General features: G+C 33.7%; 3 protein-coding genes across 3 annotated transcripts in view; 2 read left to right on the top strand and 1 right to left on the bottom strand.

Moving 5' to 3' along the window:
* The first annotated feature begins 1 nt into the window (after position 1).
* Positions 2-2950, top strand: LOC145307561 (uncharacterized). Its single transcript, XM_080150016.1, has 4 exons — positions 2-1077; positions 1303-1434; positions 1939-2049; positions 2245-2950. The coding sequence occupies exons 1-4, from the start codon at positions 995-997 to the stop codon at positions 2327-2329; spliced, it is 411 nt and encodes a 136-aa protein (XP_080006142.1). The 5' UTR covers positions 2-994; the 3' UTR covers positions 2330-2950.
* A 1436-nt stretch (positions 2951-4386) lies between these two features.
* On the top strand, positions 4387-6657 carry LOC145307154 (uncharacterized). Its single transcript, XM_080149508.1, has 3 exons — positions 4387-4757; positions 4991-5058; positions 5384-6657. The coding sequence occupies exons 1-3, from the start codon at positions 4741-4743 to the stop codon at positions 5617-5619; spliced, it is 321 nt and encodes a 106-aa protein (XP_080005634.1). The 5' UTR covers positions 4387-4740; the 3' UTR covers positions 5620-6657.
* Positions 6658-9853: 3196 nt separating this feature from the next.
* LOC145306994 (uncharacterized) overlaps positions 9854-22342 on the bottom strand; it is a 35601-nt gene continuing 23112 nt past the window's right edge. Inside the window, exons 21-29 of the mRNA XM_080149336.1 lie at positions 21094-21192; positions 20345-20443; positions 19626-19724; positions 18214-18312; positions 16642-16740; positions 13693-13800; positions 11611-11670; positions 10627-10679; positions 9854-10042 (exon numbers count right to left, since the gene is read on the bottom strand). Coding sequence (XP_080005462.1) covers positions 10651-10679; positions 11611-11670; positions 13693-13800; positions 16642-16740; positions 18214-18312; positions 19626-19724; positions 20345-20443; positions 21094-21192 — 692 coding nt within the window. The 3' untranslated portion in view covers positions 9854-10042; positions 10627-10650. The remainder of the gene's footprint in view (positions 10043-10626; positions 10680-11610; positions 11671-13692; positions 13801-16641; positions 16741-18213; positions 18313-19625; positions 19725-20344; positions 20444-21093; positions 21193-22342) is intronic.

The following is a 22342-nucleotide window of genomic DNA, read 5'->3' as shown; positions in this document are numbered from 1 at the left end:
CCATCTATTTATATTTAATGAAATATAATATACATCCCTGAGCAGACTTGGAAAAAATATTATACATCCGATCCATGTAGAATATACATCCCTGGCAGAATGGAGACAAGTATTATCCGTCGGAACTTTCGTCTGAAAACGAAGAACAAGACGAAGAACAAGACGAAGAACAAGACGAAGAACAAGACGAAGACCTGATTATAGGTCGCAGTCAATCCCAATAATTCCAGGACTTTACGTATATATATATTTATATGTAATTTTTTTTGATTTCATAAGTTTCATCTTCAATTTTTTTTTATAATATCTAGAAAGGAGTCTTTTCCCAAAATGCATTTGAAGTTAATTTAGTGAACCGTATATTTGAACCTGTTTAAATGTGTTTAAACTCTATTTATATGGCATAAATTTGAAGAAAGTTAAATTTTCTACCACGTACTTTTACCATCTTAACAAAGAAAAATATGCAATTCACAAAATTAAGTTCAAATGCATTTTGTGAAACTACCCCTTTCCACCAATTAAGTTTAATGAGCTTAAAGTTAAGAGCTTAAACTGAAAATTTTTTGTTGTATAATCTGTCGCATTTTTTGTAATTCAGTATATAGCAGTTGTAGTTTACCCCCTAAACTAAGGAAAAAAAGTATTCAGAACTAGCTTTTGTTAATTTTATATATTTGTTTAATTTTGTATAAAAATATTATATATATGACAGTTATCGTAGGGAATGTTTTAATTAATACGGTGGTAGATTTCCATGGTAAAATGCGTAATGTTTATGTGCTGTAATTAAAAAAGAGAACGTTTCAAATTTGTATAAACTTTTTGTAAATGTTAAATTTGTCTATATACTTGTTTACAATATAAGATATACCAATATGTGATCTTGCTGGCCACCCTATTATATTAAAATTCCCTACGTCAGTTTTTTGGACATTTATTAATGAAAATTTAATACCAGTGATAATTTGTTTCTTTTCAAATTTAATATAGAATGTCCGACATGACAGCCACAGCAGCAGCCGACTTAGAGAGAGACGAACAGCACGAAGAACAGAAGCCGGAAACCACAAGTGGGTGAGTAATATTTTAATATGTATAAAACGAAGTAGAATGATGTCTGTCTGTCTGTCTGTCCGTCCGTCCGTCCCTAGCTATATTTTGGTAACCATTCATCGAATCGGATTCGACAATCCATCACAACATAATTACATAAATACATATTACATATTTTTTGGTAATTACTTCTTTGGGCAAAGGTCCGATTACCTGGGATATATAATATATATTTATATATTTCAGTGATAGCGAAAAACAGAAGAACGAAATGAGTGTGTCTGAGCCTGAGCTGCCTGCTAAGCTGGATGACCTGCCTGATACCCCTCCTAAATCGTCTGATACAGAAGATTTGAACCTAACTTTGGATTGCACTACGTAAGTTTATTTATTTTTGTTACCATTCTATTTCTGTTCGGAAGGTGGTAGTAGCCGGATTGAAAAGAGTAGGATAAACATTATTGTTATGGCGAATAATTATAGTTTCATTCAGGGGTGTACATTACGCACAAGATTTATTTTATTCCCGTGGTACAAAATTTTGTATTTTTTTCCCACCTATTTTTATCTCACCAAGTAGGGACGGAAATGGAGAAATATTGAAAGAACTAAAATTTTTGGTCCTACCACACATATTTTAGTTATTTTCCCCCCACCACCTGAACAGGGGATCCCATATAGGATATACACCCCTGATATTTCAAATTAGCAGCTACGCTAAACCCTCTAATATGAAGTATATCTCTTAAAGTTTCTTTTGCCACTCCCTTCCCTTGCCGGTACCTATGAGAAGAACCCGATCTGTTCAGTGGTTATCGAGATCCTTCGGTACATAAACACGGACATCCTGTTACTTTAGTATTATTTTTTTTTATTTTTCAGGGACGACGATGGATGGGAGACAATGCAGAAAATAAAACAAGACCTTAGGGCAGCAAAGCAAAAAATTGCTTCTTTGGAAGAGGAGATCGCTTGTTTGGAAACACAAACAAAGTAAGAAATTTTTTTCACTTCTTTTTTTGGTATTTAATCCGGGCGACTGTGTTGTAAATGATTTTTCGGTACAGACAAATTCACCTTTATATATTACAAAACTAGCAAGTATGCCTCTAGGGGTAAGGTGGGAGGGGTAAATGTGGACCAAAAAAAAAATTTACTATTTAATTATAATATGATTGCTTAATTCAGGGAGCAATCCAAGAGATGTCCGGCGGCACAAAAGGATGACCAGAAGGTCGGACAAGCCTCTGTTATGGAAGGAGAAGCAAAGTAAGATATCCTATTATATAAAGTAGTAAGCGTTTTTTGTTTGTCCCGAAGGATAACCGCTAAACCGATATTGTACTCCTTTAAAGTGAAGCTTCTTATAGGTCCTGGAAAGGTTTTAAACTATTTTTGTGCAGGGTGTCTTCACCCCCTTCCCCAAAAAATATTTTTACTCTTCTGAAACTGAAATTGAAAATGGGAAGATGTTGATTTTTCCCCTTCCAACCTTAAGTGCCCCTAGAGGTTTCTAGGGGCGTAGCCACTAGTTTCTTTTAATAATCTTTTTTCATACTTTATCCGGGCGACTGTGTTGTAAATGATTTTTCGGTACAGACAAATTCACCTTTATATATTACAAAACTATAGCAAGTATGCCTCTAGGGGTAAGGTGGGAGTGGTAAATGTGGACCATAAAAAGTTTACTATTTAATAATAATATGATTGCTTAATTCAGGGAGCAATCCGAGAAATGTCCGGCGGCACAAAATGATGACCAGAAGGTCGGACAAGCCTCTGTTATGGAAGGAGAAGCAAAGTAAGATATCCTGTTATATAAAGTAGTAAGCGTTTTTTGTCTGTCCCGAAGGATAACCGCTAAACCGATATTGTTCTCCTTTAAAGTGAAGCTTCTTATAGGTCCTAGAAAGGTTTTAAACTATTTTTGTGCAGGGTGTCTTCACCCCCTCCCCCAAAAAATATTTTTACTCTTCTGAAACTGAAATTGAAAATGGGAAGATGTAGATTTTTCCCCTTCCAACCTTAAGTGCCCCTAGAGGTTTCTAGGGGCGTAGCCACTAGTTTCTTTTAATAATCTTTTTTCATACTTTATCCGGGCGACTGTGTTGTAAATGATTTTTCGGTACAGACAAATTCACCTTTATATATTACAAAACTATAGCAAGTATGCCTCTAGGGGTAAGGTGGGAGTGGTAAATGTGGACCATAAAAAGTTTACTATTTAATAATAATATGATTGCTTAATTCAGGGAGCAATCCGAGAAATGTCCGGCGGCACAAAATGATGACCAGAAGGTCGGACAAGCCTCTGTTATGGAAGGAGAAGCAAAGTAAGATATCCTGTTATATAAAGTAGTAAGCGTTTTTTGTCTGTCCCGAAGGATAACCGCTAAACCGATATTGTTCTCCTTTAAAGTGAAGCTTCTTATAGGTCCTAGAAAGGTTTTAAACTATTTTTGTGCAGGGTGTCTTCACCCCCTCCCCCAAAAAATATTTTTACTCTTCTGAAACTGAAATTGAAAATGGGAAGATGTAGATTTTTCCCCTTCCAACCTTAAGTGCCCCTAGAGGTTTCTAGGGGCGTAGCCACTAGTTTCTTTTAATAATCTTTTTTCATACTTTATCCGGGCGACTGTGTTGTAAATGATTTTTCGGTACAGACAAATTCACCTTTATATATTACAAAACTATAGCAAGTATGCCTCTAGGGGTAAGGTGGGAGTGGTAAATGTGGACCATAAAAAGTTTACTATTTAATAATAATATGATTGCTTAATTCAGGGAGCAATCCGAGAAATGTCCGGCGGCACAAAATGATGATCAGAAGGTCGGACAAGCCTCTGTTATGGAAGGAGAAGCAAAGTAAGATATCCTATTATATAAAGTAGTAAGCGTTTTTGGTCTGTCCCGAAGGATAACCGCTAAACCGATATTGTTCTCCTTTAAAGTGAAGCTTCTTATAGGTCCTGGAAAGGTTTTAAACTATTTTTGTGCAGGGTGTCTTCACCCCCTCCCCCAAAAAATATTTTTACTCTTCTGAAAATGAAATTGAAAATGGGAAGATGTTGATTTTTCCCCTTCCAACCTTAAGTGCCCCTAGAGGTTTCTAGGGGCGTAGCCACTAGTTTCTTTAAATAATCTTTTTTCATACTTTATCCGGGCAACTGTGTTGTAAATGATTTTTCGGTACAGACAAATTCACCTTTATATATTACAAAACTATAGCAAGTATGCCTCTAGGGGTAAGGTGGGAGTGGTAAATGTGGACCATAAAAAGTTTACTATTTAATAATAATATGATTGCTTAATTCAGGGAGCAATCCGAGAAATGTCCGGCGGCACAAAAGGATGACCAGAAGGTCGGACAAGCCTCTGTTATGGAAGGAGAAGCAAAGTAAGATATTTCTTTTAATATTATTTTTTCATACTTTATCCGGGCGACAGTGTTGTAAATGATTTTTCTGTAAAGACAAATTCAACGTGTTCCTTTATTTATTAAAAGCGAGTACTAGCAAGTACGCCTCTAGCTGGGTAAGGTGGAAGGGGTAAATGTGGAACCAAAAAGTTAACTACTTAATTTAAATAAATTATTATATATATATTGTTTAATTCAGGAACAAAACAGCTGCAGCTGGCTCTCCAGAAAATTCGGATGAGAACGAGGTTAAGGAAGTCACTGTTATGGAAACACCAGCAAAGTAAGATTTTTTAAAAATAGTTTTTACTACTTTATCCTGGCGACTGTGTTGTAAATGATTTTTCTGTACGCTAAACCCTCTAATATGAAGTATATCCTTAAAGTTTCTTTTGCCACTCCCTTCCCTTGCCGGTACCTATGAGAAGAACCCGATCGGTTCAGCGGTTAACAAGATCCTTCGCTACATACAAACAAAAATCGTTTTACTTTGTAGTATAGATTGTTTAATTTCAGGATGAAAGACCAACCGGATTTTGATATAATTTATGAGAACATAAAGAATCCAGGACCAAAAAGCCCAGGTATAGTACAATATTTATACTAGCGACTGTGCCCAAAGCATATAGTGAAACATTTCTGTACTACATTGTATTATTACACTAGGTTAGGTTAGGTTAGGTTAGGTTAGGTTAGGTTAGGTTAGGTTAGGTTAGGTTAGGTTAGGTTAGGTTAGGTTAGGTTAGAATAGGCTAGGCTAGGCTAGGCTAGGCTAGGCTAGGTTAAAACTAGAAATATTACTCTTTCTATTAATACACTAGGTTAGGTTAGGCTAGAAAAAAAAACTATTGTAAAATTGAAGTATTTTTTTGTAAAAAAAAGTAATTTTAAAAAATATTTTAATTTCAGTGTATGGGGTGTCAGATGATGAGCAGGAGATGTTTGAACCACCCCCTCCAGCATCAAAACTGAGTAGGCGCAAAAGAAGTGCAACACCGGGGAAAATCAAGACCTGCGCCCATGGACGCAGTCCCCGAAGCGAGCTGCCATTGAACACGAGACTCATCGAATGCACCTATATGTGCCCAGACTGCCGTGTCTTCTTTCACAAGAGGCAAAAACAAAGAAAAGAAGGACAAAAGTAAGCTGATGTATAATAGTCCTTCCAGTCAGATCATATATAAACTATTTGTGATAAAAAAGTGATATATATCAAGATATCTTGAGTCAAAAATATGTTTAACCACCTTTAATTTGTACGTACATTAATCTATATGACAGTTTGACAGTTTTGTTCTGACGATGAAAATATTCATATAATATTATATTTGAAACCGCTATTCCTATATAGCAAAATTTTTGAAAATTTAATAATGGAAAGTAACTTCGTAATATATTTTTCTTGTATAAAAATGTTCTAGTATAAAGTACAATTAGAATCCAGATCTCAGCAATTAAAACCTATGTATATTTGTGTTAATTTCTCAGCTTAAACCGATTAAACATGCAGTTATATTATCTGTAAAACTATGTAATATTTGGTCATTTAAACCACGTCTAGAATTATAGACTAATTAAGAAAATTTCTGTGAATATATACCTATATAGTATCGCGCTATCGTACCTATGTAAATCATTATGTAAAAAAATATGTTTAAGTGTTTCAATCAATAAAGTTAATAATGAAAACAATTTTTTTTTTATTTTTGCGTTTTGTGTACAAGCGAGGTTTTTCTATAATTAAGGTCGTTTTTTACCACTTTCTCGTGATTTTTACCACCCGTTTTTACCACAATTATTGGTAAATTTTTACCATATTTACCCTATTTCTGGTAAAATTTTACCAGTTTAGGGCAAAAATATTACCAGGTGTTGAACAGTTTTACCACTTTTTTGGTAAAATTTACCGCAAATTTCTGGTAAATTTTACCAAAAAAGTGGTAAAAATTGGTCAAAATCTGGTATAAATTTGCGTCCTAAAATGGTAATATTTTACCGGAAATCTGGTAAAATTTTACCGATAATTGTGGTAAAAATCGATGGTAAAAAGCGTCTCGGAGTACCACTAAAAGTGTTTTTACCACGATTACGGTAAAATTTTACCACCTTTTAAATCGTATAGGCTGGTAAAATTTTACCGTAAAAGTGGTAAAAACTAGGTTTTTTTATGGTATTAATTCCGTCCTGGGAAACTTTTGTTAAATTGTTTGATTGTTGAAAATTTAAGTATGAAATAATAGTTATTTCTCGCATCGTATTATAAACGGCTTTCCGCGGATATAGAATGTACAATTAGAAGATTAAAACTAGTTTTGTTAGCCCCGAGGTGCCGAAGGCACCGGCTAAAAAAACTGGTTTTAATCTTTTGATTGTACATTTTTATATTCGTAGAAAGCTGGATAAAATACGATGCTAGACATAGTTTTTTCGTATGGATGAGAACCGATTCCTATCCACCGGATTCGAATGAATACGAGAAAAAATATGATACCACAAACCAAAAGTTTAAAAACCTCCTCCCACCCTCCAATCAAAAACGTGTTTTTTTCTGCGGGGCACTCTCAACTCATCTGACCTAACCTATCCAAAAATAAGCATAAACCCAGAGACCTTAAGGTATAAGACAATAAAAAATAAGTTGAAATACAAATGCATTACAATGATGACAAACAAAATGATACCCTTCTGAATATTAAATTATGTATTGAACAGTTTAGACACTAAATTGATATAGTTTGTCAATCTATAATACAAAGTAGAACGATGTCTGTCCGTCTGACCGTCTGTCCGTCTGTCTGTCTGTCCCTTAAGATCTCGGTAACCACTGAACCGATCGGATTCTACTCTTCAGGGTATCTACCTATTGGTCCTGTGGTGGTTTTAAGCTATTTTCTTGGGGGGTGGGACACCCCCAACCCCCCCAAAAATGAAAATTTACCCCCCCCAAAAAAAAAAAAAAAATTTCTTGAGAACACATTAGACTATTTTTTTTACGAATTTTGCGAATTCGTTATTTAATCTAGAAAATGTTTTCCTGCTGGGTAGGTGCGAAAATTTGCGATCCGTTCTGCTGGGTAAGTAATAGAAGATGTAATTATACCTCTTGGGGCAAAGCCCCTAGAGGCTAGGGGCGAAGCCGCTAGTATTTTATAAAATAGTAAAGTTTTTATTATCCATCGAACGGGAGGAAATGTCCTTAAAGTAGCAGTATAAACTATTTACTCCTTCTTCCCTGGTTAAACATATGACATATGAGTATAAAAATTGCACAGGGAAAGAGCTTATGAAGATTTATTTATTAGCCTGAATAAACTAGATCATATTAATAAAGTATAGGCACTGCGCTACGGAATCTTCTTATAAAAAAATTGTGTTTTGAAATTTTATCTTTAAAGTCCATCAGCTTATAAGTTTTATAATTATAGGGTGTGCATAAAAATATGCGGACATTTTTAAAATTTTAATTGAGCGGCTTGTGTTAATAGTAGAAAAATACTACGCATACCGTTAGAACCGCTAAGAAGTCTATTTTCAGGAAATATAAAAACGATTCCTATGCTACGTTTAGTTTAGGAGCTACGTGTTAAAATGTCCCAACTGACTTAAAACTTGATTTGCGAGTAAATTTTGGGACATTTTACCACCTAGCTCCTAGATTATTTGTAGCACAGGATCCATTTCTATATTTCCAAAAAATACAGTTCATAGCGGTTCTAACGGTATGCGTAACATTTTTCTACTATTAACACAAGCCACGCAATTTGAAATTTAAAAAATGTAGGCATCTCTTTTTGCAAAATATCTCCTCTAATTTTTAGTTATATTTTAATATTTACTCGCAAGTCAAGTTTTACATCAGTAGGGACATTTTAACACGTAGCTCAATAACTATACGTAGCAGAGGAATCGTTCTTCTATTTCCAAAAAATAGACTTCTTAGCGGTTCTAACAGAATGCGTAACATTTTTCTACTATTAACACAAGCCGCACAATTTCAATTTTAAAAATGTCCGCATTTTTTTTTTGCACAACCTTTACTTGGCCATAACTCTGTCAAAAATGTTTACAAAATAGACCTTTTACGGCTTAATATATTCAAATCGTTTCTTTACAAGCCAAATTTATCAGTTTTAAGGTATCTTTGTATTTCAAGGAAAATTGAGGAAAAAACTAAAATAAGCACATTTGTATGTCAATTTATTAATATGTTTTATAATTTGCATATTTTTTTTGTATTTTCATTAATTTCTTTAAAATAGAAAGATATTTTAAAACTGCTTGATTGGTCTAGCAAAGAAACAGTTTGAATATGTTAGGTTAAAAAAGGTCTGTTTTGAAAGCATTCTTGAACATATAATACATTAACAGTCACTAGCGGCTACGCCCCTAGAGGCCTCTAGGGGCACTTGAGGAGGAGAGAGTCGAATTTAATAATTCAATTTCTTATTTTAGATTTTAAAAGAAAAAGTTTTAAAAAATTTACGTTTGACGTTTATTTTTTGTTGAACTCTCTTTCTAAAATTGGTAAATTTTTTAAAAATTTAATTTCTCTAGGGAGGGTGGTGGTACCCTCCCCCAAAGTAGTTATAAACCTTCCCGGGACATATGAAAATCTACCCTGTTTAGGAGAACCCAATCGGTTCAGTGGTTAGCGAGATCCTTCGGTACAGACACACAGATACACAGATACAGATACACACACAGACAAACATCCTGTTACTTTAGTATAAGGATTAACTTATTTCAGAACTTAATGGTGATAGTGAGATAGCCAGAAAGAAAGAAGAATTAAAACGAAGAAAGTCTGTTTTTCAACAACCTGTTCAAGAATAGTTTTATTTTTGCATGTTATTGTACATTTAATGTATTGGTTAATCCTAATATTAAAGTAACAGGATGTCTGTCTGTATGTGAGTACCGAAGAGTCTTTTCCCTTACAGTGAAGTGTTTCATAAAGATTTAAAACTTTTTTGGGGGGAGATAGTACCATAACCAACCCAAGAGAATTAACCACCATAATCATCTGCGGCTGGCCGCTAAAAAGCGGCTAAGGAGCGGTCTGACCGCTATGACTAGAAAAGTAATTATCTCTATATATGCACATGAACCACCAGAAAAAAAATTTCATGTCTCTAACTGTAACAGGAGCCGAGATAGAGGGGGGGTCAAATAAGCCCCCCCCCCCCTCCCCCCAATCTATTAAGGTGGGAATTGGGGCCCGATCTGTTAGGGTTAAGAAATGAGGTTGCAGTTGCTTCATAAAATGGTTGGTAAGAACTATACATTTTACATATAGTAAATTTTGAAGTTGGCGATTTTTGAAGACTTTGCAAAAAAAATACTGTTATTTAATAAAATAAATAAATATTTATCAACAAGAACAATATATTTCTGATATACATCAAAATAAAAATAGACTAACAATTATCTTCTTATCTTCTTTTTGATAATATTTACACAAAATTAAAAGAATGAAAAATTATGAACAAATATAATAATAAAACAATAATACATTTTTGAAGATACAGATGAAATGAAATTTGAAGGATCTATGAAATCTAATCAGTCCTGAAATATTTAAGAATATAGACATGGTATAATGAAAGATTTAGGGTAAGTAATGAGTGTAAGAAAACTTATACACAAGTATATAAAAAAATTATTAAAATGAATATAAAAATCTTCCATAAACAGTTATATATACCAAGTTATTTTAAACGTAGCAATAAAAATTTAATAAATGCATCTAGATATATCTTGCATCTTTTACAAATATCCAAACAGATAATATAATCAATTATTAATAAAAGTTATTCTTTATAGAATATATTGTATGATTATAGGATTATGAGGACAAAAACCTCCGTATTTGAAATAACATGGCTTGTACAGAAATGTTAGTTTGAAAGAGGAGCCTAGCATTGAAAGGGTAATTGCCTTTTCAACTTATTATTAAAGAAAAAAATTAACTTACATTAGTTTTTAGACATGAAATTGTATTGTATAAATAATTCCACATATAAATTATGTCCTATCAGTTATAACAATCTCAAACAGATCTTTTTCAATAGATCTATATCTCAGCCTGGTCTTTTCCAATACAGAAAGCTAACTTTAATGTGAATTAATCTAAATTTGATTAAAAATTCTACCTGTTGTATTTGCCATCCAGTACATTACTGAATCTCCCATCCTTTCTTACCTCCTAAAATATTCAATTATCATTCCAATTCATAGAGATATCCTTTATTTATAGAAAAATAGACTAAACATGACCAGGCTATATAAGAAGTTTTCATAAAATGGATAGCTCATTTAGTTTGGTCTTAACAAACAGGCAACTACTTTATAATATTGAATAGCAGGGCAAAGAAGCCAGTTTTACCGTTTAATAGATTTTTGCAGTAAAAAAATCAAGAAGAAAAAACTTATTACTGGTTTTATTTCCCCCATTTTTTAGTAGCAAGTCTTTTCTATAGGGTGTGAAAAAAATTGGGACCTTTTTAAAATTGTAATTGCGCGGCTTATATTAATATTAGAAAATGTGCATACCATTAGCACTGCAATGAACTCTAGTTTTTGGAAATATTTTAAAAACGATTCATGTGCTACTTTTAGTTAAGGAGCTACATGGCAATATGTTCCAATTTACTTAAAACTTTACTTGCGAGTCGGTTGGAACATTTTACAACATACCTTCTTACTATAAATAGCACAGGAATTATTTTTATATTTCCATAAACTAGAGTTCATAGTGATTCTAACAGTATGCAAAACATTTTTCTAGATGATAGTATCAAAATTAAATTTCTTGTTTAATTAATGTGCCATAATTTTTCAACAATAAATCTTTTCTTTGTAACAAATGCGATGCTGTGAGTATTGGTGCAAAAAATATGACGTAACAAAAAAAATTAGCCAATGAGAGTCCACTATAAATTTTTTTTGTTACGTCATATTTTTTGCACCAATTCTCACAGCATCACAAATGCTCTTTAAAATTCCTTCTCTGTATTTAATTACATGATTAATTTGTGCTTTGCTACTTATTGATTTTGTCATCCTTTTTAGTTTATAAAATTTGAAAGGAAGAAAAGGGATAATATGAATAACATTTTGTACATGTTCATGCTCACCGTATTCTTTTAGTAATTCCGATACTTCCCGTGACAGCGTACCGTCACTTGCTGTTCTTCCTAGGTACATAATATTTATGAGTAAATGATATGGCGTTGCTACAAAAGATCTAATGCTACAAAAGACCTAACTTTGTGTGGGTTAGTTAAGGTTATATGGATAGGGGCTGGGTGCCGCGCCTAGGCAGGCTAGGGGGCCGAGCGCCCGCGGCTAGCCAAGCCAATTTTGTAACAATAGACCGTAGGATTAGGTCTTATGTAGGGTAAGATCTTTTGTAAATTAGATCTTTTGTATCATCGCAAATAATATACCCTAATAGATTATTCCCATATCCAGTCTGTGGTGTAAAATGATTATGACATGCCCTCCCCCCCCCCCCCCCCCTACTGTATTAATTCCTATTATTGCTGGAGGTCTGCATTTTGCTGTATGGTATCCTTATTAACTTACTAGCGGCTACGCCACTAGAGATTTTTTAAAAGAAAAAAATTTTTATATTAGTTTAAAAAAAAAAAATTTTTTTTGGGGGGGGAGTAATTTTTTCTAGGGGCGATTTCTTTTGGGAGGGGGTGGTACCCTCACCCAAAATAGTTATAAACCTTTCTGGGACATATGAGAAGCTACCCTTTTTTTGTTCCTTTTCATGGGAACTATAAAGAGCTGCTTAAAATGTCTATAAAGTTTTTATTTATTTTACTTGAAAGACTTTTTTGGGGGGTTATTTGTTTTCATGTAAATTTAAAATTTTCATGGAAGAATGGGCAACTGCTGGCTGAACTGCCAAAGCAAGACAGCAAGATAATTAATTAAATAAATATGCATACATACATGGTTCTACACGTACCTTGAAACATATTTGGAGTCTTGTAGACAGCCAACCCTTTGATTGCACTACTTTTGTCTTAGAAGTCCTAACTATGTATGGTAATGAGTTGCGCATTCCCCCTACTCTACCAATTTAAGTTGCGCACCTGACATAGCAGCAGTAGTAACCATTTTTAACATATTTAGTTATGATACATTGTTTAGTTTATTACCCACTATGTGTTTGATTGTAGGTTAAATAAATAAGTAGCTTGATGTCTGTCCGTCCGTCTGAAGCTTATATCTCGGTAACCACTGAACCGAATGGATTCTACTCTTCAGGGTATATACCTATTGGTCCTGTGGTGGTTTTAAGCTATTTTCTTGGGTGGTGGGACACCCCCAACCCCCCCAAAAATGAAAATTTACCCCCCCCCCCAAAAAAAAAAAACATTTTTCTTGAGAACACATTAGACTATGAGCAGCACCAGTAAAAATTTTCTTGAGAACACATTAGACTATTTTTTTACGAATTTTGCAAATTTGTTATTTAAACGAGAAAATGTTTTCCTGCTGGGTAGGTGCAAAAATTTGCGATCCGTTATGCTGGGTAAGTAATAGAAGATGTAATTATACCTCTTGGGGCAAAGCCCCTAGAGGCGGATCTTGGACAAAGTAGCTTCAGACAAAGTAGCTTCAGGACAAAGTAGCTTCAGGACATTTACTTAAGAAAAGTAGCTTCCTAAGAAAAATAGTCTCCAATATGGCCGCAGCACTCGGCCCCCTGGCCTGCCTAGCCGCGGGCGCTCGGCCCCCTATTCTATAACCTAACCTAACCTATGTTAGCCTCAGAACACTTATTTAAGAAAAATATCATCAACTGATAATACATAGGTGGTTTAGAATTTCGTGGATTTTGCAAATTTTTACAATTTTTAATATTGTTTTTACAAGTTTTAATAATATTTTTACAATTTTTTGGTTAGGTTAGGCTATAAGCTAGGGTGCCGAGCGCCCTCGGCTAGGCAGGCCAGGGGGCCGAGCGCTGCGGCCATGACCTTTATTAACAGTGGAGGCTACTTTCCTTAGGAGGCTACTTTGTCCGGAAGCTACTTTGTCCTGAAGCTACTTTGTCCTGAAGCTACTTTGTCCTGAAGCTACTTTGTCCGAAGCTACTTTGTCTGAAGCTACTTTGTCCGAAGCTACTTTGTCCAAGATCCCCTAGAGGCTAGGGGCGAAGCTGCTAGTATTATATATGATAGTATTAAAAAGCTTACCATTAATATCCCTTGCATTGACATCAGCACCATGTTCTAATAATATCCTCAAAATCGAAGAAGGGTTTACAAATTCAAATTCTGTTACATACATAAGACTGGTCATTCCTAGATAATAAAAAAAGTCTTGAGGAAACAGACCATTTTAACTGCAGAATAACCTGCCACAATTAGACTCCTGTTTCAATAACAAAAAAGGCATTTTAAGGATGACTGCAAGAAATACACCGATTTTACTGCTAAAAGACTGCCACAAGTAGACCCAATACCCCTAATTTGAAGCCTTCAGCTTAAATAGTTAAAACGTTCTAGGCATTTCAAAATGATATTTTTAGTTACATGAAAATTATTAAAGATTTCCATTGCTTATGTTAGAAATTTAGAAATTAAATTGTGTCGCCTAGAAACAAAGTTATAAGCTTATGTGCAGCAGGAAGTTATGTCACCAGTAACTAATTATATTTTTAAAATAAAACGCCCATTTTCATAGTAACAGTTATTCATAAAATTCAGTTAACTTACGTTGTACTGAGAGTACTATAGTATATCCAGCCAATCAGAGGGTCGAATCAGCTCAACAGCCAATCACAGCTGAGCTTGTATTAGTTTCATTTTTGTCTGTTATGATTTTCCGCTTACAAATGCAAAGTTAAACTAAATTACAGGCCACCTAAGTTTCTGACGAAGATAAGCTTATATTTTCGAATCTAGGCAACATATTTTAATATTAAAATTTCTACCATTAGCAATATAAAAATTTTTCACATTCCTTGTTATTGAAGATGAAGGCTTCAAATTTGGGATAATGGGTTAATGGCCCAGTAATTTTTGTCATAAATACATTTGTCATAAAAGTACGTTTGTCATAAATTACATTTGTCATAAATTAAATTTGTCAAAAATTACATTTGTCATAAAGGTACATTTGTCATAGAGGTACATTTGTCATAAATTACACTTGCCATAAAAGTGCATTTGTCATAAATTATATCAGTCCAGTGTTTAGTGATATCTTTTGATACAAGCAAATATTAATTCATTCATTTTTATTTAAGTTTTTAAAGAATACTTTAGAAGTATTACAAGTTTACTAATAAGTAAAAAATACATTTTGTAAGTAGCAGAGCAGAAATAGGAAGAACAAATGCTCAACAACAACAAAAAGTAAACCTTTTGACAAACATAGCTTTACGACATACATAGCTATATGACAAACATAGCTTTATGACAAACATAGCTTTATGACAAACATAGCTTTATGACAAACATGGCTTTATGACAAATGTATCTCTATGACAAACATACCTTAGCTGTATGACAAATAATTTTTTTATGATAAATGTAATTTATGACAAACATACCTTTATGACAAATGTAATTTATGACAAATGTACCTTTGTGACAAATGTAATTTATGACAAACATACCTTTATGACAAATGTAATTTATGACAAATGTACCTCATAACAAATGTACCTTTATGACAAATGTACCTTTAAGGCAAATGTTTTTTATGACAAATGTATTTATGACAATTGTACCTTTTATGACAAATATATTCATGACAAGTGTATTTATTTCAACTGTATTTATGACAAAAAGTACTGAGCCGGTTTACATGTGGCAGTCTTACATCAGCTAAAGCGTTGTATTTCTTGCAGGCTTCCTTTAAATAAACTTTTTATTTAATTTGAAATCTTTTATATTTTGCTAACCAGCATATATGAAAATTCTTTATTAAATTTCACCAGCTAGAATCAAAATTAAAAGGTTTTTTGGGCAGATCCACAAAGTTGAATGCTAGTAACAAATTACAATAAAAACATCTCAAAATAGTCAAAATATCTACAAAAAAATTCAGCTTATCTTCTGTGACCAAACATAAAATCCTTAAATCAAGGAAATTAGGATTTTACAGCACCAAAAATTCTAAGATTCTATCAAATTGATACAGAAATTATGCAATTTTATATCTTATAATCAAAGTAACAAACGAAATATGTAAGATTACTAGAATTCTATTTTTAAGCCCAAAATAAGCGTATATTCTTGCTTCTAGCTGGTGAAATTTAATATTTTAAGATAAATAAATTTGAAAGGTTTTTTAACTCCTTAAAATATCATTTAAGAATGTGTATAACTTTTTGTTAGTAAAGCTATTCGCTTTAAATTTAGGGTATTGGGTCTCATTGTGGCAGTCTTTTAGTAATTAAAGCAGTGTAATTCATGCAGGCTTCATTTAAGTATTAAAACTATTTTCATAGATTTAACTGAAGTTTACATTTTTTGTATAGGCTTTTTTAATAGTTGGTTATTATGAATTTTCAATCCGTTTACTAAAAGTTTTTAACATCTCAAATCCAACTGTGTGGAAGAAGCTTCATACCATTTAGAATCAAGCCATGGGAATAATAACTGAAACCCAAGAAACTGCCTCTGAAAAACACCTTCCCAGAGTGTCTAGGATTCTTCCAAAATAGAGATCAATTCTAAACAGTCCCAAACCAGTTTCTTTTATTTAACTTTATCATTAACCATCTGGTTCAGATCTAACCTCCAAACCTCTTCCAAAAAGGATAAATAATCAATCCAGTTCTTCAGATCAGAATTCAAAACTTCCTTCATGGAAGAAAAAGACAAGTCTAAATATAAGGCTGTTCATAAATTGGAGGACAGAAACATCATGGCCAAAATCATTTTCTGCTAAAGTTCTCAAGAAACCTTCTATAAGGCAATAAATAATATATCCTTCCTAGAGCAACCAGATTACTATACTCCCTGTTAAGATCTGGATACTCCAGACTACTTTTAATCTTTCTATACACTGAAGAGGTGAAACCACAGATGACAAATCACCCCTAATATAGAATTCACACTCCCATCACATCTCAACTGTCCAACTGCCCACAGACCAGACAAATGAAAAGATTGTATCATATTATAACTTACCATTTATATCTTTTGCGTTAACATCAGCGCCATTTTCCAACAAAATCTTAACAAGTTCAAGACCATTCCACCATGGTACCAACATTAGACTGGTCCTTCCTAGATATAAATATATTGCTTTTATATATATATATACACTTTTACTTTTAGAAATTCAGATAAATAGAAATATAGCACATGTTGAATGAATAACAAAAGATTATTTTCAGTATGTGAGAAAATTGCTAATTCTTTTTATCTATAATACAAAGTAGAACTTAGAATCTTAAATGCCCATCAGATTATTTTGACATATGAACAAAGAAAAATTAATTAGGCAATCTTCTTTTAAAATTTAAGCTTTGGATCTTTCATTTCAGAAATTAACAAATTCCTTTTTCAAGGGTAAATGAAGATATGATGCACTTTTGTCAGCAAAACCCTTACAGACAAAAATCAAAGCCTTTTTAGATAATATTTGTTAACAAAAAATATTATTATTTTATTTCAAATACCCAGGAATAAGGTATTACCAACTAGCTTAACCCTTACAGAGCCCCCCCCCCTCTAGTTTTTTCAATCTCATTTTTTTGGTAGGTAAGATGGAGAGCTGTAACTTCATGACTTTTTAGGTTTAGTATTTATACGTCGGCAAGAGTTGATTTTATTAAGATATCTGGTCTGTGTCGGTCGTGGTGTCCGGTCAAAGTCGGTTGGGTAGCAAAAAAAATTAGAAAAAATTCTAGATAAATCTTAATTTCTACATTATGACTTTTGTGTATAAGGTAGAAACCTAAAATTTTTTTGGTGAATACTTAGATATCAATGACCATCTGAGAAAAGTGGTGTTATGGCCGTTTGACCGCTCCCTGACCGACTTTATGACCGATTTTTGTCCGGCTTTTACCACAGACATATATCATGAATATCATGGCTTCTATTACAGCTAGAGACCTATAATTTTTTTGGTAAATCCTTGAGCAATAATAAACAGATAAAAATATTAATTTGCGCCGCCAATCGCCGTTTTACCGCCGTAACCGCCGAAAATGGCGGTTTCCGTTATTTGCCGTTTTTCGGCGATGATCAGAAAAAGTAATTTTTTTGTTATGAAAAAGAAAAGTTCGTCCTAAAATTTGGTCATCCTAGCTGCAAAATTGGCCGCTCTACAGCTGTTTTAAAATTTAGCGGCTGGCCGCTAAAAAGCGGCTAAGGAGCAGTCTGACTGCTATGACTAGAAAAAGTAATTTTCTATAATAATCCACATGAACCACCAGAAAAAAATTTTACGCCTATATCTGTACCAGGAGCCGAGATAGAGGGGGAGGCTCTTTGAGCCACCCCCCCCCCCCCCCGATCTATTAAGGTGGGAATTGGGGCCCGATCTGTAAGGGTTAATAATTATAAAATAATATTTAGGGAGCAGATGTAAAGGTTGTCAATTATACTATGTTTCAACAACAGCTAAAATCCATGTAAAGGTTTTGTGATTTTTTATCTGAATTAATTTCGTTGTTGGTATAAGCTGTCAATTACTCTGGATTAAAAGTGGATTGCTTTATCCTCATTTCTAGTATTATTATATTAACTAACCATCATTATCCTTCGAATTAACATCAGCTCCATGTTCTAACAGAATTTTCACGACATCAGTATTTCCATTCTTTACTGCATGGATTAGACTGTTCTTGCCTAGATGAAAAATAAAGTAACAGGGTGATTGGCTGTCTATCTGACTGTTCTTCTGTACCAAGGACATCCAAGGGGGGGGGGGGTAAAATATAAAATTTACGCAAAACAATTAAAGGGGGGGGGAGGTAAATACCAACCCTTATATAAATAATCCTTAAAAAAATAAATTTTAGCATGCTTTGTGTGTATTTTTACATCCACTATAAAGATTTCTTACCACCGCCCAAAATCAACAGACCATATAGTTCCACCAGATTAAAACAGTTCTGAACCATGATATACATGTTATATTTTGTAATGGCCTTTAAATTAAACAATGCACTGGGTGTGTCTAAACAATGTCTATTTGAAAAAGTAAAAGTTTTGAAATTATTAAGAAAGAAAAAATTTAAATCAAAATTAATTGTGAAGCTTTTTTAAAAAAGATAAATTAACTTAATCAAATATTTCAGTAAATATCAAACTCTTTTAGATTTTTTTTATAGGGGCCATTTATCTTGGCAGGCTGCCAGGTTGGTTGTACCCTACCCAAAACTAGTTTAAAACCTTATAAGGGCCTATTTGAAGCTACACTTTAAAGGAGATCCATATTGGTTCATCAGTTAGCAAGACTTGTGAGTTGTTTATTGTGTTTTTTATGTACAGGAATTAGATACTACTAAATATTCAATAAAATTTAATTTTAAGGTAAGTACTTTTTCACAGTGCGATCCAGTGGGACATCCAAAAAATTTAAAATCGACTTTTTTACATTATTGAATTAACCCCCGCAACAGATCACAGGATGGGGGGTTACCCCTTCCAACAGATTTCAGGGGGTAATTACCTTCCCAAGCAAATTTTACCCAATGGGGTAAAATATTGTGGAGGTTAAAAAATTTGCAGCACGCTTCACAAGCCATTTTACCCTCCCTGGAAAAATTTTTATCCCCCCCCCCCCAAAAAAAAAAAGATAAAAAAGCTTGGAGTCCCTTGTTCTGTACAAAAGAATCTTGCTAACAACTGAACTGATATGGTTTGCCTTTGACGGGTAGCTTCTCGTAGGTCCTGGGAAGGTTTATAACTATTTTGGGAGGGTACCACCAAAATCGCCCCTAGAAAAAAATGACCCCCCCCCCAAATTTTTTTTAAAACTAAAATTAATTGAGGGTGGGGTAAAATTTTTTAAATTTTTTTTTATTCTAAAATAAAAAATTTGGTTATTGAATTCAACTCACCCCTCCTCATGTGCCCATTAAGGCAGATGATGAGAGGAATAAATAGAGAGGTACATAGATATTTAGAATCAGATAATGGAGAGACTACTACCATACCATCGTTGTCCTTTGCGCTAATATCAGCTCCATGTTCTAACAATATTGTCACCAAATCAGTTTTTCCATTCTTTGCTGCAAGGATTAGACTGTTATCACCTAGATGAAAATGATCTACAGTTTTGAGAAAGTTAGTGATAGAATTATATGTTTAAGAATTTTGAAGCTTGTAGGTTTTTGTGACATGGCCTCTCAAGGGTGTTTAATCGTATAGGCCAATCACCTAACCTATCAAAAGCTAACGTGAAAATACAACAAAACGCCCTTAAGAGGTGATGTCACTAAACTGACAATAACCTTAATTTCATATTTTTGTCTTATGATATATAACTATACAGAAATACTAGCGGCTTTGCCACTAGCCTCTATCTAGGGGCTTTGCCCTATGAGGGGGATAAATAGAATTTGTATGTTGTAATCCGAGCCGGAGGGTTTTTGCAGTGGAGGTACCTACCTGAAAAAATAGGTACCTATCTAAAAAAATAGGGGGGAGGGTGAGATTTTTTTTGTTTTTTTGGGTTGTGGGTTGGGGGTGTTCCAACCCCCAAGAAAATAGCCTAAAGCCACCACAGGAACAGTAGGTATATTCCCTGAAGAGTAGAATCCAATAGGTTCAGTAGTTACCGATATCTTAATGGACAAACAGATGGACGGTTAGATATCAAGCTACTTTGTATTATAGATAAACAGATGATTAGGTGGATAAATTACTACAATACCATTATTGTCCTTTGCGCCAATATCAGCTCCATGATCTAACAATATTTTCACCACATCAGTTTTTCCATTCTTTGCTGCAAGGATTAGACTGTTATCACCTAGATGAAAATTATCTACAGTTTTGAGAAAGTTAGTGAAAAATATTATATGTTTAACAATTTTGAAGCTTGTAGGTTTTTGTGACATGGCCTCTCAAGGGTGTTTAATCGTAAAGGCCAATCACCTAACCTATCAAAAGCTAACGTGAAAATACAACAAAACGCCCTTAAGAGGTGATGTCACTAAACTGACAATAACCTTAATTTCATATTTTTAGTCTTGTGATATATAACTTTACAGAAATACTAGCGGCTTTGCCCCTAGCCTCTATCTAGGGGCTTTGCCCTATGAGGTAAGGGGATAAATAGAATTTGTATTTGGTAATCCATGATATCCAGGGTTTTTGCAGTGGAGGTAAATAGATAAAAAAAATTAGTAGGTACCTACCTAAAAAAAATAGGTACCTATCTAAAAAATAGGGGGGGGTGAGATTTTTTTGTTTTTTTGGGTTGTGGGTTAGGGGTGTTCCACCCCCCAAGAAAATAGCCTAAAGCCACCACAGGAACAGTAGGTATATTCCCTGAAGAGTAGAATCCAATAGGTTCAGTGGTTACCGATATCTTAATGGACAAACAGATGGACGGTTAGATATCAAGCTACTTTGTATTATAGATAAACAGATGATTAGGTGGATAAATTACTACAATACCATTATTGTCCTTTGCGCCAATATCAGCTCCATGATCTAACAATATTTTCGCCACATCAGTTTTTCCATTCTTTGCTGCAAGGATTAGACTGTTATCACCTAGATGAAAATGATCTACAGTTTTGAGAAAGTTAGTGAAAGAATTATATGTTTAAGAATTTTGAAGCTTGTAGGTTTTTGTGACATGGCCTCTTAAGGGTGTTTAATCGTATAGGCCAATCACCTAACCTATCAAAAGCTAATGTGAAAATACATACGCCCTTAAGAGGTGATGTCACTAAGCTGACAATAACCTTAATTTCATATTTTTATTCTTGTGATATATACTCAGCCAGAATCATCGTAAGGAAACTCGTAAGGAAACGTATGATATATACTATTTTATCGCCAAAGTCGTATTCAAAATTTTATTTTAAACAAGGATGACAACATCCATACGTAGCGAAGCACAAAATTTTGTGGATGGGACTGGCCGTCATGGTTGTTTCTTCAAACGACGTGAAATTTAATTTTGATATCTTTAACTGAAAAAAATTTGAAAATCGGACTAAAAACACCAAAGATATGTGGGAAAATGTAAAAAATATAAAAATAGCCAGAAACCTGCAAAAAGGCAGTCTGACCGTCATTATTGTTTTCTCCAAACGACGGAAAATTTAATTTTGATATTTTTAACTGAAAAAATTTTGAAAATCGGACTAAAAACACCAAAGATATGGGGGAAAATGTAAAAAATATAAAATAGCCAAAAACCTGCAAAAAGGCAGTCTGACTGTCATAGTTGTTTTCTTCAAACAATGTGAAATTTTATGTGGATATGTATAACTGAAAAAATTTTGAAAATCGGATCATAAACACCAAAGATATGGGAGAAAATGTAAAAAATATAAAAATAGCCAAAAACCTGCAAAAAGGCAGTCTGACCGTCATTATTGTTTTCTCCAAACGACGGAAAATTTAATTTTGATATCTTTAACTGAAAAAAATTTGAAAATCGGACCATAAACACCAAAGATATGGGGGAAAATGTGCAAAATTAAAAAAATAGCCTAAAACCTGCTAAAAAGCCGTCCGACCGCCATTGATGTTTTATAGTTTATTGTGCTCCTTAATGATGGGAATGTTGTCAAAAAATTTCAGAATCCTATCTTTTATAGAAGCTGAGTAAATCCCATTTCCCCCATAGCGTTACGGTCTGACTGGCGGACTGACGGACGGACATAGTGAATTATAGAGTAGCTTCGCTACT

This window comes from Acartia tonsa, chromosome 15 (genome assembly GCF_053477335.1).
Source record: "Acartia tonsa isolate MP-2025a chromosome 15, ASM5347733v1, whole genome shotgun sequence".
In the NCBI taxonomy this organism is placed as follows: domain Eukaryota; kingdom Metazoa; phylum Arthropoda; class Copepoda; order Calanoida; family Acartiidae; genus Acartia; species Acartia tonsa.
The sequence above is the reverse complement of the archived record's forward strand: the minus strand, read 5'-3'. Positions and strand labels throughout refer to the sequence as shown.